Source organism: Salvelinus fontinalis, chromosome 31 (genome assembly GCF_029448725.1).
Source record: "Salvelinus fontinalis isolate EN_2023a chromosome 31, ASM2944872v1, whole genome shotgun sequence".
Classification (NCBI taxonomy): Eukaryota; Metazoa; Chordata; class Actinopteri; order Salmoniformes; family Salmonidae; genus Salvelinus; species Salvelinus fontinalis.
The window spans coordinates 41,576,326-41,595,770 of record NC_074695.1 but is presented as its reverse complement, the minus strand read 5'-3'; the positions used below and the strand labels follow the sequence as shown (position 1 = coordinate 41,595,770).

Below are 19,445 nucleotides of genomic sequence, written 5' to 3'. Positions count from 1 at the left end.
GAGGATCTCATACTCCCTGCTGCGATTGATATGTGCACTGAAATCTTGGGAGATTCCAGGACATGTCTGAGGACATAACGCGCCAGTGCAAATGGCCATTAAGCACTGCAGCTTAGATGTGGCTAACCGTGCAATTCTAATGGTCTATGTCAGACACGTCTGGGATCATAACTTTGAGGAGCAGTTTCTTTTTAGTGCTGATTTGCCCACCACCACCACTGCAGAAGCTGTCTTTAACAAAATGGATATGTATCTGGGCTCCGTGGGACTTGCTTGGGATGGGTGCGTTGGTGTGACCACTGATGGGGCAGCTGCTCTGACGGGTAAGCACTCCGGAGTAGTAAAGCGGATCCTGGAGAGAGCACCGAGTGCGACGTGGAACAGGGAGGCATTGGCAGCGAAGGGCATGGTGCCTGAGCTCCTCACCACTCTCCAGGATGTGATCAAGTGTGTCAACTATATCAAAAGAGTTCCAGAAAAAGCAGGTGTTTCCAGGCCTTCTGCAAGGATATGGGGAGCGAGCAGCAGCAAGTGCTTTATCATGCAGAGGTCCGCTGGCTTTCCAGGGGTAAAGTGTTGGGTCGCTTTTATGAGCTTCGAGCGGAGATTGCCAAGTTTCTTTCAGAAAACAAGTCATCTCTGGCCGAACATTTTGATTGTGAGGAATGGCTCGCACAAGTTGCCTTCCTGGTGGATATTTTTGATCATCTGAATTAGCTCAATGTGTCAATGCAAGGGAGGGGGCACAATCGATTTGAACATAGTGACAAAGTGGATGCCTTCATGATTAAGCATACTGTTTGGGCAAATCATGTTTCTAACGGGAGGATTGACATGTTTCCCAATGCTGATTTCGAGATTCAGCATCTGATCAACAAAGCACACAGCAACACACACAAAAAACATTAAACGGCATCTTGTCAAGCTGCAGGGAAAGTTTTGCGACTACTTCCCGGAGGAGAACAGGAGACAAGACGACTGGATACGGGACCCCTTTCGAGTGGAGATGGGAAGCGTCACATTGCCAAGCAATGAAGAGGATCTGTTGGTGGAGCTGTCATTTGCAGACTGAGCATGTGCTTCCCGAAAATGACACAGATCTGCTGCAGCGTAGTGGGAGAGTATCCTGCTCTCGTTTGTCATGAATCATGCTACCGTTCAGCATTACCTATCTGTGTGAAAGTGGCATCTCTGCTATGGCCGTTCTGAAAACCAAAAGCGGAAAAAAACTAGCCAGCATGAGCTCCGAGTGGCCCTGTCAACCAGACTTCAATAAACTTATCAAACTATTGTTCAAAGCTGTTGTGCAGCAACTCACTGCCTTCCTGAAGACAAACAATGCATATGAAACACCTCAGTCTGGTTTTAGACCCCATCATAGCACTGAGACTGCACTTGTGAAGGTGGTAAATTACCTTTTAATGGCGTCAGACTGAGGCTCTGCATCTGTCCTCGTGCTCCTAGACCTTAGTGCTGCTTTTGATACCATCGATCACCACATTCTTTTGGAGAGTTTGGAAACTCAAATTGGTCTACACGGACAAGTTCTGGCCTGGTTTAGATCTTATCTGTCGGAAAGTTTGTCTCTGTGGATGGTTTGTCCTCTGACAAATCAACTGTAAATTTCGATGTTCCTCAAGGCTCCGTTTTAGGACCACTATTGTTTTCACTATATATTTTATCTCTTGGTGATGTCATTCGGAAAACATAATGTTAACTTTCACTGCTATGTGGATGACACACAGCTGTACATTTCGATGAAACATGGTGAAGCCCCAAAATTGCCCTCCCTGGAAGCCTGTGTTTCAGACATAAGGAAGTGGATGGCTGCAAATGTTCTACTTTTAAACTCGGCCAAAACAGAGATGCCTGTTCTAGGTCCCAAGAAACAAAGAGAACTTCTGTTGAATCTGACAATTAATCTTGATGGTTGTACAGTCGTCTCTAATAAAACTGTGAAGAACCTCGGTGTTACTCTGGACCGTGATCTCTCTTTTGACGAACATATCCAGACTTTCAAGGACAGCTTTTTTCCATCTACGTAACATTGCAAAAATCTGAAACTTTCTGTCCAAAAATGATGCAGAAAAATGAATCCATGCTTTTGTCACTTCTAGGTTAGGCTACTGCTCTACCAATGCTCTACTTTCCGGCTACCCGGATAAAGCACTAAATAAACTTCAGTTAGAGCTAAACACAGCTGCTAGAATCTTGACTAGAACCAAAATGTTTTATCATATTACTCCAGTGCTAGCCTATCTACACTGGCTTCCTGTTAAGGCAAGGGTTGATTTCAAGGTTTTACTGCTAACCTGCAAAGCATTACATGGGCTTGCTCCAACCTATCTTTCCGATTTGGTCCTGCCATACATACCTAAACGTACGCTACGGTCACAAGACGCAGGCCTCCTTACTGTCCCTAGAATTTCTAAGCAAACAGCTGGAGGCAGGGCTTTCTCCTATAGAGCTCCATTTCTATGGAATGGTCTGCCTACCCATGTGAGAGACGCAGACTCGGTCTCAACCTTTAAATCTTTATTGAAGACTCATCTCTTCAGTAGGTCCTATGATTGAGTGTAGTCTGGCCCAGGAGTGTGAAGGTGAACGGAAAGGCACTGGAGCAACGAACCGCTCTTGCTGTCTCTGCTTGGTCGGTTCCCCTCTCTCCACTGGGATTCTCTGCCTGTAACCCTATTACAGGGGCTGTCACTGGCTTACTGGTGCTCTTCCATGCCATCCCTAGGAGGGGTGCGTCACTTGAGTGGGTTGTGTCAATGACGTGATTTTCCTCTCCAGGGTTGTCTCAGGATGGTAAGTTGGTGGTTGAACATATCCCTCTAGTGGTGTGGGGGCTGTACTTTGGCAAAGTGGGTGGGGTTATATCCTGCCTGTTTGGCCCTGTCCGGGGGTATCGTCGGAAGGGACCACAGTGTCTCCCGACCCCTCCTGTCTCAGCCTCCAGTATTTATGCTGCAGTAGTTTATGTGTCGGGGGGCTAGGGTCAGTCTTGTCACGCCCTGGCCTTAGTATTCTTTGTTTTCTTAATTATTTTAGTTAGGTCAGGGTGTGACATGGGGAATGTATGTGTTTTTTGTAGTGTCTAGGGTAGTTGTAAAGTTTAGGGGGTTTATTAGAGTAGTTGGGTTTTATGTTTAGTATAGAAGTCTAGCTGTGTCTATGGTTGAGTGTAGGTATCTAGGCAAGTCTATGGTTGCCTGAATTGGGTCTCAATTAGAGACAGCTGGTTATTGTTGTCTCTGATTGGGAGCCATATTTAAGGCAACCATAGGCTTTAGCTGTTTGTGGGGAATTGTCTATGTCGAAGTGTTTTTGTGTCAGCACTTATGTTTGTATAGCTTCACGGTCGTCTGTTCGGTTTGTTGTTTTGTTTTTTCCTTCTTTAAAATAAAAGAAGATGTACTTTCCACGCGCTGCGCCTTGGTCCTCTCTCAGTCCCTTTGATGATCGTGACAGAATTCCCCACCTCCCATGGATCAAGCAGCGTGAGAGGAACCAGGACTCGTGGACTTGGGAGGAAATATTGGACGGAAAGGGACCCTGGGCTCAACCAGGAGAATATCGCCGCCCCAAAGCTGAGCTGGAGGCAGCGCAAGCAGAGAGGCGGCGATATGAGGAGGCAGCACAGAAACAAGGCGGGAAGCCCGTAAGTCAAACCCAAAAATTTCTTGGGGCTGGGGGCTCTCGGGTAATTTAGTTGGGTCAGTCGGGAGACGTGAGCCAACTCCTCCTGCTTACCGTAGGGAGCCGGTGAGGGCGGATTTGGAGGTGAGCGACGCGGAGACAGTAAAGGAGTTAATGGAGAAATTGGAGGAGAGAGTAATGAGGGATGTATTGGTTTGGTGCATGAGGCACGGCATCCGTCCTAACGAACGTGTTGGTGAGTTAATGTCACCGGGAACAGCTCTCCATACTCTCCTGAGGTGCGTGCTAGCCTTCTGGTGAAGACAGTACCTACAGCACGCACAAAGCCTCCTGTGCGTCTCCAGAGTCCTGTACGCACTGTTCCTCCTCCACGCACTCTCCCTGTGGTGCGTGTCTCCAGCCCAGTGCCTCCAGTTCCGGCACCACGCACCAAGCCTCATGTGCGTCTCCAGAGCCCTGTACGCACTGTTCCTTCTCCCTGTACTCGCCCTGATGTGCGTGCCCTCAGCCCGGTACCACCAGTGCCGGAACCACGCACCAGGCCTATAGTACGCCTTGAGAGTCCAGTATGCCCTGTTCCTCCTCCCCGCACTAGCCCTGAGAAGCGTGTCCCCAGCCCGGTACCACCAGTTCCGGCACCACACACTAGGCCTAATGTGCGTCTCCAGGGTCCAGTATGCCCTGTTCCTCCTCCCCGCACTAGCCTGAAGGTGCGTGTCTTTAGCCCGGTGCCTCCAGTTCCGGCACCACGCACCAGGGCTACAGTGCGCCTCAGCCGGCCAGAGTCTGCCGTCTGCACAGCAGGGCCTGAACTGCCCGTCTGCCAAGCGCCATCTGAGCCACCCGTCTGCCAAGCGCCATCTGAGCCATCAGTCTACCCAGCGCCATCTGAGCCACCCGTCTACCCAGAGCCATCTGAGCCATCCGTCTACCCAGCGCCATCTGAGCTATCCGTCTACCCAGCGCCATCTGAGCCACCCGTCTGCCCTGAGCCGTCAGAGCCGCCCGTCTGTCCCGAGCCGTCAGAGCCGTTCGTCAGTCAGGAGCCGCTAGAGCCATTCGTCAGTCAGGATCTGCCAGAGCCGCCTACCAGACAGGATCTGCCAGAGCCGCCAACCAGACAGGATCTGCCAGAGCTGCCAACCAGACAGGATCTGCCAGAGCCGCCTACCAGACAGGATCTGCCAGAGCCGCCTACCAGACAGGATCTGCCAGAGCCGCCTACCAGCCATGAGCAGCCAGATCCGTCAGCCAGCCATGAGCAGCCAGATCCGTCAGCCAGCCATGAGCAGCCAGATCCGTCAGCCAGCCATGAGCAGCCAGATCCGTCAGCCAGCCATGAGCAGCCAGATCCGTCAGCCAGCCATGAGCAGCCAGATCCGTCAGCCAGCCATGAGCAGCCAGATCCGTCAGCCAGCCGTGAGCAGCCAGATCCGTCAGCCAACCATGAGCCGTCCAGCCAGGATCCGCCAGAGCCGTCCAGCCAGGATCCGCCAGAGCCGTCATCCAGCCAGGATCCGTCCCTCAGTCCGGAGCTGCCGTCCCTCAGTCCGGAGCTGCCCCTTATCCTGGTGCTGCCCCTTATCCTGGTGCTGCCCCTTATCCTGGTGCTGCCCCTTATCCTGGTGCTGCCCCTTATCCTGGTGCTGCCCCTTATCCTGGTGCTGCCCCTTATCCTGGTGCTGCCCCTTATCCTGGTGCTGCCCCTTATCCTGGTGCTGCCCCTTATCCTGGTGCTGCCCCTTATCCTGGTGCTGCCCCTTAGTCCGGTGCTGCCCCTTAGTCCGGTGCTGCCCCTTAGTCCGGTGCTGCCCCTTAGTCCGGTGCTGCCCCTTAATCCAGTGGGGTTAATGTGGAGGGTGGCCATTTGGAGGAAGCTACGGAGGCGGGTAGTGACTGTGGTGGGGTGGGGACCACGACCAGTGCCGGAGCCGCCGCCGTGGACGGAAGCCCACCCAGACCCTCCCCTAGACTGTGTGCTGGTGCGCCCGGAGTTCGCACCTTAAGGGGGGGGTTATGTCACGCCCTGGCCTTAGTATTCTTTGTTTTCTTAATTATTTTAGTTAGGTCAGGGTGTGACATGGGGAATGTATGTGTTTTTTGTAGTGTCTAGGGTGGTTGTAAAGTTTAGGGGGTTTATTAGTGTAGTTGGGTTTTATGTTTAGTATAGAAGTCTAGCTGTGTCTATGGTTGAGTGTAGATATCTAGGCAAGTCTATGGTTGCCTGAATTGGGTCTCAATTAGAGACAGCTGGTTATTGTTGTCTCTGATTGGGAGCCATATTTAAGGCAACCATAGGCTTTAGCTGTTTGTGGGGAATTGTCTATGTCGAAGTGTTTTTGTGTCAGCACTTATGTTTGTATAGCTTCACGGTCGTCTGTTCTGTTCTGTTTGTTGTTTTGTTTTTTCCTTCTTTAAAATAAAAGATGTACTTTCCACGCGCTGCGCCTTGGTCCTCTCTCAGTCCCGTTGACGATCGTGACAAGTCTGTTATATCTGGAGTATTTCTCCTGTCTTATCTGGTGTCCTGTGTGAATTTAAGTATGCTCTCTCTAATTCTCTCTCTCTTTCTCTCTTTTTCTCTCTTTCTTTCTTTCTTTCTTTCTTTCTTTCTTTCTTTCTCTCTCTCTCTCGGAGGACCTGAGCCCTAGGACCATGCCTCAGGACTACCTGGCATGATGACTCCTTGCTGTCCCCAGTCCATCTGGCCGTGCTGTTGCTCCAGTTTCAACTGTTCTGCATGCGGCTATGGAACCCTGACCTGTTCACCGGATGTGATACCTGTCCCAGACCTGCTGTTTTCAACTCTCTAGAGACAGCAGGAGCGGTAGATATGCTCTGAATGATCGGCTATGAAAAGCCAACTGACATTTACTCCTGAGGTGCTGACCTGTTGCACCCTCGACAACCACTGTGATTATTATTAATTGACCCTGCTGGTCATCTATGAACATTTGAACATCTTGGCCATGTTCTGTTATAATCTCCACCCAGCACAGCCAGAAGAGGACTGGCCACCCCTCATAGCCTGGTTCCTCTCTAGGTTTCTTCCTAGGTTCTGGCCTTTCTAGGGAGTTTTTCCTAGCCACCGTGCTTCTACTCCTGCATAGCTTGCTGTTTGGGGTTTTAAGCTGGGTTTCTGTACAGCACTTTGTGACATCAGCTGATGTAAGAAAGGCTTTATAAATACATTTGATTGATTGATTGATTCACTATGTTAATTGTTATTGTTAATTAAATCTGACATTTATATTACATTTTATTGAACTGGTTAAAAACTTATACCTTTAAAAAACTGTTCAAGGTTGTGAAACTATTGACATGGTAATTGATGATTAAGAATGCCTAATGATTGTTGTTTTTTCCATTTTAAACACTGGTATGTGTTACTGTTCATTAACATTATTGGACTGGTTTTGATGTCATGTTCTGAGTCTAATAATTCATTACACCCCACTCCTGTACTGCTCCCATTATGGAAACACACTTCAAAGAACACCATCCTCCTCCTCCTCTCTCACTGGAGCTTCCAGGGGGGAGTTTGGCAGGGAGGGGGCTGGCAGAGGGTTCATTGAAGCTAGAGGGTGAAGGGAGTTAGGGAGTAAGTCTCATAAAGTTCCAGTTCAATTCTGAACTTCTGGTGGAAGAACAGCTACACCAACATCTCTACACCAACTGCAGTTTCTACACCATACGGCTGACAAACGGTAGTGTGACAAAGACATCCACCTGTCATGGCGTGTCACACACACACACACACACACACACACACACACACACACACACACACACACACACACACACACACACACACACACACACACACACACACACACACAGACAAAGCAACCCTATTCCATCCAATTTTGTGCATGACGTACGGCACCTACAAACACACTAGTCCACCCATTTAATCCATGGACATGAATTAGTGAAATAAATGTACAGTACTTCTAATGGACCCTCCATTTAATGCAGAGGTCTCCCAATGACAATGCAACATGGCTTTCTGTTTCCCCTCACACCAGAAAGAGAGAGAGAAGGAGTGAGCAGGTGACGGGTGCCATTGCTGACACCAGTGGTGTAAATAACTTAGGTAAAAATACTATACTTTAAAGTACTACTTAAGTCGTTTTTTTGGGAGGGTATCTGTACTTTACTTTATTATTTATATTTTTAACAACATTTGCTTCACTACATTCCTTAAGAAAATAAGTTCCTTTTTACTGCATACATTTCCCCTGGCATCCAAAAGTACTGTTTACATTTTGAATGCTTATCAGAACAGGAAAATGGTCCAGTTCACACAATAATCAAGAGAACATCCCTGGTCGTCCCTACTGCCTCTGATCTGGCGGACTCACTAAACACACAGTCTTCCTTTGTAAATGATGTCTGAGTGTTGGAGTGTGCCCATGGCTTTCTGTAAATAAAGTAAATTAAAATAAATGGTGCCATCTGGTTTACTTAATATAAGGAATTTGAAATTATTTATACTTTTTCTTTTGATAATTAAGTATATTTTAGCAGTTATATTTACTTTTGATACTTAGTGTATTTAGTAAATGTAATACTCAACTAGTATTTTACTGGGTAACTTTCACTTTTATTTGAGTCATTTTCTATTAAGGTATCTTCATTTTACTCAAGTATGAAAATTGGGTACTTATTCCACCACTGGCTGACACCTCACCTCCTGTCTCTCAGCATGGTGGAGTGTCAAAAGGTGTGGTCTGCTCCTCCCAGCAATAACAGACCCACAGCACAGGCAAACGTCATTCATACACCCTACATTTCAAATGTGGTATCTTATCACACACAAACACAATTCTAGGGTGCTGGCCCTCACTTGATGGGCCAAGAATGGATCCCTGTGGTACCCCACGTGTAAAAAAGTAAAGTACATCTTGATGAACTGTAATAAGTGTATTGTTAAAAAGGAAACCATGAATCATGATGCCCATGTGGTGTGGTGTGTGGTGTGATCTGAGGGGGAGGGCTCGTAAACTACGGGCGAAGCTAACTCTTACCTCACTGCCCCCAGCAAGAGCTTTGACGGACTTTATGATGTGCCCTCCCCACGGTAGCTTATACCATACAGTGACTGCCTTTTGTCTGGCTACAGTGGAAATACCCAAACTACGCTGTACTCTGCAGTCAGTCAATGTACATCCCAAGCTTGGCCCACTACCGACACCAGCACTTCTCTCATTTATATACTATAAGTGGTGAAAATTATGACAATGACGACGTCAGAAGAAATTGATTACATTTCAACCTCCAAAATGGTGGGCGGGGTACAACTCCTTTTTAGGGGGAACCAGAGTATTTCCAATTTATAAACGCCATAACTGTGACTTCAATCTGAACTGACCACTACTGCTGGTATATGTATTTTTAGGGGGTAACCTTTACAACCCTTTTTTAGGGTAGCCCTTAAAAAGAGACTCTGAATTCTATCAGTGGGTGTGTCATGTGAGGGGAAAAAACCTCTCTCTTAGTGGCCAGGGCCACTGGGCAGGCAGGCAGGGGGAGATTATTGGCCCTCATTTCCTTAAGACCCCCCCCAATAAACCTGCCTGCTTTGTCTGCCAGAGGAGGGCCTTTTGTGTGAGACAAGGCAGAGTGATATACAGCCTGTGTTGTCATGGTTTCATTGATTGTAGAGCAATGCAGAGAAAGAGAGCGGCTTAGTGATGTTGTTGAGGATGTGAATGTAGCACCTCGTGCTGTGGCTAATGTGAAGGAGGAAGACTGTGAGTGATGGTGATAGTCATTCTCATCTGAAGTGCTCCTCCCTCCCCTTTCCGAGGGTCATAACTCATAAACATTCAGTCACAACACATGTATTCACATAAAGGATTCATGTAGACAAAGGTAACTGTTGTGATCAGAAAGCAAAAAAATGAAGGAAAAAAGTTGGAACTACTGCATCTGGATGTAGCAAATGTACAAGAGCAAAATGATATTGATGGCATCGATTTCCTAGGCTAATTTGCATATAAATTTGCTGCTACTCAAGGTAAAGAAGAGGTGGTGTGTGTGCGCTGTTAAGGGGAAAAGGAGAGGAATTCAGATGGATGCACTCAAATCCACATTGCTTCCCAGTTGTTAAGATCATGCCTAAAATCGATCATGGACCTGGCACATGCTATAACATAAACTCAGCAAAAAAGGAAACGTTCCTTTTTCAGGACCCTGTCTTTCAAAGATAATTCGTAAAAATCCAAATAACTTCACAGATCTTCATTGTAAAGGGTTTAAACACTGTTTTCCATGCTTGTTCAATTAACCAGAAACAATTCATGAACATGCACCTGTGGAACGGTCGTTAAGACACTAACAGCCTACAGACGGTAGGCAATTAAGGTCACCGTTATGAAAACTTAGAACACTAAAGAGGCCTTTCTAATGGCTCTGAAAAACACAAAAAGAAAGATGCGCAGGGTCCCTGCTCATCTGCGTGAACGTGCCTTAGGCATGCTGCAAGGAGGCATGAGGACTGCAGATGTGGCCAGGGCAATAAATTGCAATGTCCGTACTGTGAGACGCATAACACAGCGCTACAGGGAGACAGGACGGACAGCTGTTCGTCCTAGCAGTGGCAGACCATGTGTAACAACACCTGCACAGGATCGGTACATCCGAACATCACACCTGCAGGACAGGTACAGGATGGCAACAACAACTGCCCGAGTTACACCAGGAACGCACAACCCCTCCATCAGTGCTCAGACTGTCCGCAATAGGCTGAGAGAAGCTGGACTGAGGGCTCGTATGCCTGTTGTAAGGCATGTCCTCGCCAGACATCACTGGCAACAACGCCGCCTATGGGCACAAACCCACCGTTGCTGGACCAGACAGGAAATCTGGTGCAGTCCATGATGATGCACTGCAGTACTTAATGCAGCTGGTGGCCACACCAGATACTGAGTGTTACTTTTGACTTTGACCCCCCTTTGTTCAGGGACACATTATTCAATTTCTGTTAGTCACATGTCTGTGGAACTTGTTCAGTTTATGTCTCAGTTGTTGAATCTTGTTATGTTCATACAAATATTTACACGTTAAGTTTGCTGAAAATAAACGCAGTTTATGTGCACCATATCCTCATGCAGGTGTGTGTGTTTCTGAGTGCCTACAGTCCAAAGAGATGCAGGACAGATAAGAAACTAACTTCAATCAGATGTGCGTGTGCCTGCTCCCAAGTTTGGAAAGTAGGGGGCCTTACTGGGAACACATGGAGGGAGGGAGTGAAAGAGAGGGAGAGAGAAAAAGAGAGAAAACATAGAGACCAGAAGAGGCTGGTGGGTGGAGTTATAGGAGACAGGCTTATTTTGGTTCCATATGTTTGATGTGTTTGATACCGTTCCATTAATTCCATACCAGCCATCACAATGAGTCTGTCATCTTATAGCTCTTCCCACCAGCCTCCTTTGATATTGACCATTACAAAAAAAAGCACGCCAAATTTGCAGTTTCATAAGTGAATTAGCTGTTTTCACATGTTGAGCTTAAATTTGACATGACAAAAAAATACATGACCTTTTCACATGTGAGAATAACATGTTTTCACCTCACATGTGAATTGCAGTTTTACATAGGAAATTTGAAAATCGAATGTGCCGTTTCACATGAGATTTTCACGTGAACGTTTTTCACATATGAACCTGCAAACTAGATTTTTACACGTGATTGTTTTTCACATGTGACCTTGCACTTTTAAATGTGAAAGTGAAAATCTAATTTGCAGTTTCACATGTAAGGAAAATCCACATGTGAAAATCTCACTTTCAGTTATGGAATTGAAAGTTATGGCAAGTTCACATGTAGGGTTGAAATAATGTTCTTCTCCTCACATGTGAAACGATGGTGGTAACATGTTGCAGTAGCAATGTTTCCACTAGTGGAATTAGGGTGACCACATCTAAAAAGCCCAAATGCGGGACATTCTCGGAACAGTGGACAGAATACATTTTTGGGGCCAGGTTAATAGATCACATTCAAATGGAGACATCGTTGTGCTGTATGAAGGTCACTGCCTGTTAAAGGGCCAATCCTTACTTGCTACATCCATTTCTGGACTTATAAATGAATGATATGTACCCATTGATTCTTAAAGAATGTAATGTATACATGCCTCATGAGCTTAGTTCAGCCGTCATACCCCATCAGAACCCAAAATATAAGCTTGTTTTACTCCAATGTTTATAAGCAAAGTAAATGTAAATAACCACTGTACAGCCTCAAAACATGTTTAAAACTATCATTTGGATATCATGGATGGTCAGTCCTTGCATCCATAGCGTAGTCTATGGATTTGAGAAAGGTTGCATTTCTCCAGGCCCATCCCTCAGCTTTTTACTGTACTTATGGCAGTGAGTACACTTTGTTAACGGTTCAGTTAAGGATTGTTGCTTTAAACACCTTTAATTGAGTCATAGTGTTATTATATGGTGCAATCCTCTAGTGAGTGAGTTACTTTTGTGCTGTTAATATCAAGTAAAACTTCTGAAGTCGAGAAAAAAATGATTACTATTGCAAACAAAAAATCTGATATTGAAAGCAAAACATGAACCCTAAAGTATTGATAGCAAAACAAAATGTTGTAAAGTAACAATAAAATGTTTAAAAATATATATATATATATATATACAATTTCAATGAAATAAAACACCTCCCTCTTTCCTGCAATTTTCCCTCTCTTTGGTTATGTTACCCTGGACTTTGCTTTCACTGCCTTTTTTTCCAGTTGCAAGTTTTGGCACATTCCAGCAACATAGCACCCTCCATCTCTGCCTCTGAAGCTCAAAATTAACACGTGAAACTTCACACGTGTCCGAAAATCACGTGTGTTTTTTTGTAAGGGGAGATATAGAGAGAAAACACAAACAGACCCCATAGAGCCCCAGGACAACAACACAATTAGACCCAACCATAAGTACTTGACACATTGAAAATAATTAACAAAAAGGAGCAAACTAGAATGCTATTTGGCCCTAAACAGAGAGTACACAGTGGCAGAATACCTGACCACTGTGACTGGCCCAAAAATTAAGGATAGCTTTGACTATGTACAGACTCAGTGAGCATAGCCCTGATATTGAGAAAGGTCGCCGTAGGCAGACCTGGCTCTCAAGAGAAGACAGGCTATTTGCACACTGCCCAAACCGAGCTGCACATCCTAACCTCCTGCCAAATGTATGACCATATTATTTCCCTCAGATTACACAGACCCACAAAGAATTCGAAAACTAAAGCAATTTTGATAAACTCCCATATTGATTGGATGAAATACCACAGTGTGCAATCACAGAAGCAAGATGTGTGACCTGTTGCCACAAGAAAACGGCAACTATTGAAGAACAAACACCATTATAAATAGAACCCATATTTATGTTTATTTCCTTTCCCTTGTCTACATCGTTACAACACTGTACATAGCCATAATATGACATTTGAAATGTCTCTATTCCTTTGGAACTTTTGTGAGTGTCATGTTACCTGTTTATTTATTTTTTATTGTTTATTATCTATTTCACTTGCTTTGGCAATGTGGACATATGTTTCCCATGCTAATAAAGACCTTTGAATTTAATTGAATTGAATTGAGAGAGAGAGAGAGAGAGAGAGAGAGAGAGAGAGAGAGAGAGAGAGAGAGAGAGAGAGAGAGAGAGAGAGAGAGAGAGAGAGAGAGAGAGAGAGAGAGAGAGAGAGAGAGAGAGAGAGAGAGAGAGAGAGAGAGAGAGAGAGAGAGAGAGAGAGAGAGAGAGAGAGAGAGAAAGCATAGGGACCAGCGGGATCAGGAGGAATAACACCTGGATGTGAGAAGGAGTCACTTTCATCTGCTCCGGGACCTTCAGACCCTCCAGACCAGCTGCCTTGCCCAGAGGGGGAGAGGGGACAGGGCCATACCTCATCAGAGCCGAGGCACTCCAACCTGTCGACACTCACTTCCTAACGACACACTGAGTTACACTGAGTTCCGCTGCCTCGGCTGTCAGAAGCTCTCCCACAGATCTTTTATGATCAGTGTTCATACAGGTTATAGGTCTATAATTTCAATCTGGGTAAATGCAGTCTGTCTGTACTCAACGTCTACAGGCCTTCACTCACTGGTCTTTCAATGCAAACATCAAATGGTTCCGAAAGCATGCCTTTTTTTCTTTCTTTTTTTTACATTACTCCGTGTTGGGGGAGTGGCATGTGAGTTTGACATGATAGTAAAAGGAGATGCTTTAAGCTGTCATAAGACAGTCCTAACAGAAATGGCATGTTTTGATTCTCAACCAACTTGACAGTCTGTCTACTTTGGACCCATGGATAGAGAGCCCATTCGACAAGAATGCCATGATTTGAATCAAGTCAGTCCCTGATACACTTGACAAATGTAAATAAAATGCTAAAATCTTTACAGAACTGTTCCAATACTGTCCAGGTCAGACTTAAGTGTCTGAATAGTGTGCTGAAGAGACTGCAGACGGCATGTTAGTTGAGAGGCACACAAACACGTGGATGCACACACACACACACACACACACACACACTTACACCAACAACACTTGCAGAGAATCCACATGTACCAATTCACACACATGCACACACACACACACACACAAGCACGCACACTTACACCAACAACACTTGCAGAGAATCCACATGTACCAATTCACACACATACACACACACACACACACACACACACACACACACACACACACACACACACACACACACACACACACACACACACACACACACACACACACACACACACACACACACACACACACAAGCACGCACACTTACACCAACAACACTTGCAGAGAATCCACATGTACCAATTCACACGCATGCACACACACACACATGTTCAAACAGTAAATCATGCACACATACCCCAACAACAAGCACACAACAGAGCCAGAGTAATAGTTACAGCAGCAGCAAGGCATGAAAAATAACTTTCAAAAAGACACAAAGCCACGTTTCCATACCTTCAACACAGGCCTCCCTCCATGCTGTATAGGTTTCCTGTTTCTTTCCTGTTATACTACACCATATCTGGGTCTTGCTCTGCCAGCCTCAGAATAGACCAAGGGTAGAGGAGGAGCTGGAGGTGGGAAAAAATCCTGTATGAATTAGAATTCCAAAAGCAGTCATGTGATTCAAATGAGCCAATGGTTAGCATCTATCAGCCTGTGGCCTTCCCCCTTCCCCCTGGCCCTCCTCCCTTGTTGTCTTGTAGAATGGCGATGACACGGCTGTAGTACAGAATGCCTGTCATTGTCTCCATGGTAGCACAGAGAGATTTAACCCTTACTTGTGATGTTACTGCATCTCCCACAAAATTGGAGTTTGGTCAGGGTGTGTGTGAGTGGGTCTGCCATGCTGTGCATTCATAGAGTAACATGCAAGTCCATTACAATGTGTGTGTGTGTGTGTCTTGTGCGCGTGTGTGTGTGTGAGAGAGAGAGAGAGAGAGAGAGAGAGAAAGAGAAAGAGAAAGAGAAAGAGAAAGAGAAAGAGAAAGAGAAAGAGAAAGAGAAAGAGAAAGAGAAAGAGAAAGAGAAAGAGAAAGAGAGAGAGATAGTCATTACAGGGGACTATATAGAACTTCTGAAGCTTGACGGCCTTGCGTTTATGGTCCATTTATGGTGCAATGGAAAGTAATCTATGATTGAAAACAGAGTGCTAATCACTCGAGTGCTCATTTTGAAACAACTAAAATATGAATGATTTGTTCTTGGTCTTTGGTAATAAAAGGTTCCGAAATGTAATTCAATCTGAGGACATCGAAGGCTACTAAGTGACTGTGTGCGTAATTGTGTTAGACACACAGGTGCAGACAGCAATAGGGTAATTAGGCAGGTCAGGAAACGGCTGGGGCAGGAAACGGCTGGGGCAGGAAACGGCTGGGGCAGGAAACGGCTGGGGGACTGAGGGAAGTGAGGCTACTGTATTTTACCTGGGGGGGGGTTAAGAAGCTAATAAGTTTGTCATGCTATTATTTGATGGCAGGATAGTTTTTTATCAGCTCATCACACGTGGAAGGAAAAAGGAAACGTAAAGTGAATAATTACTATGATCAGATTGAAGCAGTTGTGCACAATGATACTAGCTGCCTGACTTTTCACACAGAAATATTTTGTGGAATCAATATTTAATTATTAATAACAAAACAACAGCACACTTTAAAGAGAAGTGAGATGGCTATTAACAAACGGCATTTAACTGTTTATTATGCTTCTAAAAAAGCTGGTACATTCCATGTCATTTGTTTAGTGTATGTTTGGTTCAAACAGTAATGTCCAATGGGCTGTTTGTAGGTGACGACAGAGGCCGATCGGGATGAATGGGAGCTCTGACACACACACACACACACACACACACACACAAACACACACACACACACACACACACACACACACACACACACACACACACACACACACACACACACACACACACACACACACACACACACACACACACACACACACACACACACACACACACACACACACACACACACTGTGGGATCCAGCCATGATTAGACAGCAGCCTCTGACTCTATTTCTCCCTGCTGCTGTACCACCACCACAGCTCCTCAGCTTCCGCCCTCAGCTTCCCTCCACAACCAGGACCATAGGACCAGAAGACCATGTCCACCACCGAGGGGGTCAAGACCCCTCTCCCTGGCCCCACAGAGGCCACCAGTCTGGTAAGGGGTCCAAGCCAAGAACAGGTAAGGGCCAGGCCCGGGGCTTCATTTTACCTCTTACAGCTTTTTCATATCATAGTTTTCTGGTAGAAAGTGTTTTTATTTGTAAGTATTCTTAAAGGGAATGATATTACATCATGTTGATGAGCTAGACTTTGATTGATGGGGTAGTTTTACATTGTTCAGACATATCTTGGAGGAGTGATATTGTATTGTGTAACAGTGTTTACTATGTGTATGTCATTTTGAGTTTTTTTAGCAATACGAAGAAAACGGGGCAAAATATCCATGGCTACATAGACACAGCTGTCTCGGTTGATATCATACGCCATAGTGCGGTAGATGGCGTGATTGTGGTGTAATCTGATTACAGTATGGTACTGCACGTACATGGAGTTGATGACAGAAATTAAGCATACTGTGCATACTGCGTGGTCCAGTTATAGCAGGCTAGTTATGATCTGGCTGTGACCTAGCTGTACAGAGGATTATATTCTCCATCTCTACACAAACTTTATATCCTACTACTGCATAAAAGACATGGCTGATAGCCTGGGACAATGCTGAGCGATATGTAATCTAATCGCAAGTAGAGTCCATCAGTACCACTGAGATGTACTTGACTGGGGGTTATATTGTCCTTAACCGAATCTGCTAAATATAGAAAATCGTCCATGTTTGTGTAGCCTCTGATGTTTTGAAGTCAATGTCATTACAGTGTTTTGAGTGAGATAAATTCATTTGTATTTGACTATTTACTTTGCAAGCTTCTCCCATGTTTATTCTACCATTTAGACATTTTTTTCTGCAATTCCATTTCACCAACTCTTAATATTTAGGAACATTGAACAAATGGTGTGTTATCTATAGCCTTGTGTTGATATCACATCATGTGATAAAGCTTGGAGCAGCAGATGGAAATATGTGACGTGGCGTAACAGTAATGGGGAGATGCTGATTGACGGGTTGGAGGCTTTTTGCTCGATAATCTAGAAAAAACAACAGAATAAGAAGAAGGGAGAGTCTCTGTGTGAACAGTGACCTACAGTCAACTCTGGAATTATACACCACTACATGCTGTGTACCACTCACTGGCCATGTTGCTCTTGATGTTGCTCTAAATACATTAAGGCCCTTATCCTAACCTGATACAGCCAAACCTAATTATTGTTGTATAAAATAATTTACTACTTTCTCTGTATGACGCTTATTTAAGCACAACATGTTTTGGAGTTTCTGATCATCTGAAATTATACTCAACAGAATATATAAGGAAAGTAAATGTTCAATTATTTAGGTACATCACTGACATACAGCCACATTTAATTGCTGTGATTTCACCATAGTGGGTTGCTGTCATTTTCCAACAGTGTATGAACAGCTCATTGTTTACACATTTATATTTTGTGTATTAAATTGACAGTGCTCTTTTATGTATGTGCAAGACAAATTCCCTACAAGGGCAATTAAGTTTATGTTTTATTCTATGGTGTTGTGTTGGGTCAGTATTAGGTCCTGCTTTTCTGTGCTCAAAGTTATGGGTGTTATTCTCCACAAGATGGCAGCAGCATACAGTACTGCCAAGAGGTTACTGCTATCAGGTTGCCCAAACAGCTCTGTAAATCTATGGAAGGTTGCTGGAGCATTGCATAAACCGAAGGGCATGCGTTCAAACACATACAGGCCAAACGGTGTGGGCTTCAGAGCAGGTTTTCTCACATTGGAAGAAGGTATAACTTTCTGTATAAAGACAATGCTTTTTTAAACATTTAGTTTCATCTACATTCCTCAAACACACTGACTTCTAAGAGATATGGAAACATCTTCCCATGGCCAAAAGTGAGAGTGGCTATCTGAAAGCAATGGCTGATATGGTAAACTCTCCACCTTTCTCCTCACATCCTCCTTTGAGCAACTTCCTGTTGTTGTTTTTTAGGAGCTTGGACTAACTTTTTGGATCTTTTCATCTACTGTAGGAATCCTTTGAAGAACATTTATAAGCCTTGTTCAGAACTTTAACTCTCCTGGATGGGATTTTAGTTGCCAGAAAATGGTCAACAACTGTCGAGAGATACCTCAAAGCTAGAACTAGTTATTTTACTGTCTCTGTCACATTTGAAATTCTAGTTACTGGTGTCCTTCATTTAAATTCCCATGCTCATTAAGTTAATTCACCCATTCATTAGATTAGTCAGCACATTTACCAGCTTGACCCAGGGACTCTAGCTATGACAAGGGGTGAAAGTAGATTACATTTCTTACTGGTACGAGACCTACTACTAAAAATATTATGGGTCTGATCATTGAATTGCATATAGAATCCCTATTAATTTAGTGATCTCCGTGGGCATAGTAGGCCTAATAAAGGTTTGTCATATAACTTTCATAATCTACTACATTTTAATGTGGCATAAACACAACCAGTCATGTTTTCATCTGATTGTCAAACAATCCCTTCAAAAAGCACTCCTGTTGGCCACAACACAATTTGGAGAGTAGGTCTATATGCCCATTTTCAAGTCAGATCGCTCATTTCCATACAGCTGACATGCAGTACTGTTAAATAATGGTGTAATTGCCTATAGTTTTCTTGGCATTTTGTTTTAATTATTGTGAGAGGCTCACATTTGACCAGAATGGCATACACCCACTATTTATTTGCCTGGATGCCATACCGGACCGTACCGCCTTACTTTCACCCCTGACTATGACTCATCATTGAACTGAATGACTGGTCAAATTTTGTTGACAGCCTGTTCTCCTATTTCCTCCAGTCACAGAAAAAAGAGAGGCAAAATTTCCCTAATTGGGAAAAGGGAATAAATATTTTGAAACAGAACAGTGGCATGAAACTGCGCTGTGCACTGATGTGATATCACCATCTTTGTCGGGGTGATGGTTTCAATTTGTCACTCCGCTTTCATGCTGTGCCATGAGCCTTTGGACAGTGTCAACCTCAATTGCAAAATGGCCCTTGATGACTGGGACAAGAGCGGTGAGGAAGGGAATGTGGGCGTACTTGCTTTGGGTACACTGGTCATACTCTTTTGTCCCCGTC

General features: G+C 44.7%; 2 protein-coding genes across 2 annotated transcripts in view; one reads left to right on the top strand and one right to left on the bottom strand.

The window, feature by feature from the left end:
• The window catches only part of LOC129830270 (polyhomeotic-like protein 2), a 49,095-nt gene extending 34,337 nt beyond the window's left edge, over positions 1 to 14,758 (bottom strand). Inside the window, exon 1 of the mRNA XM_055892719.1 lies at positions 14,661 to 14,758. The gene's annotated coding sequence lies outside the window, so the exon portion shown is untranslated. The remainder of the gene's footprint in view (positions 1 to 14,660) is intronic.
• A 1,455-nt stretch (positions 14,759 to 16,213) lies between these two features.
• The window catches only part of LOC129830269 (solute carrier family 2, facilitated glucose transporter member 1-like), a 47,573-nt gene continuing 44,341 nt past the window's right edge, over positions 16,214 to 19,445 (top strand). Inside the window, exon 1 of the mRNA XM_055892718.1 lies at positions 16,214 to 16,411. Coding sequence (XP_055748693.1) covers positions 16,328 to 16,411 — 84 coding nt within the window. The 5' untranslated portion in view covers positions 16,214 to 16,327. The remainder of the gene's footprint in view (positions 16,412 to 19,445) is intronic.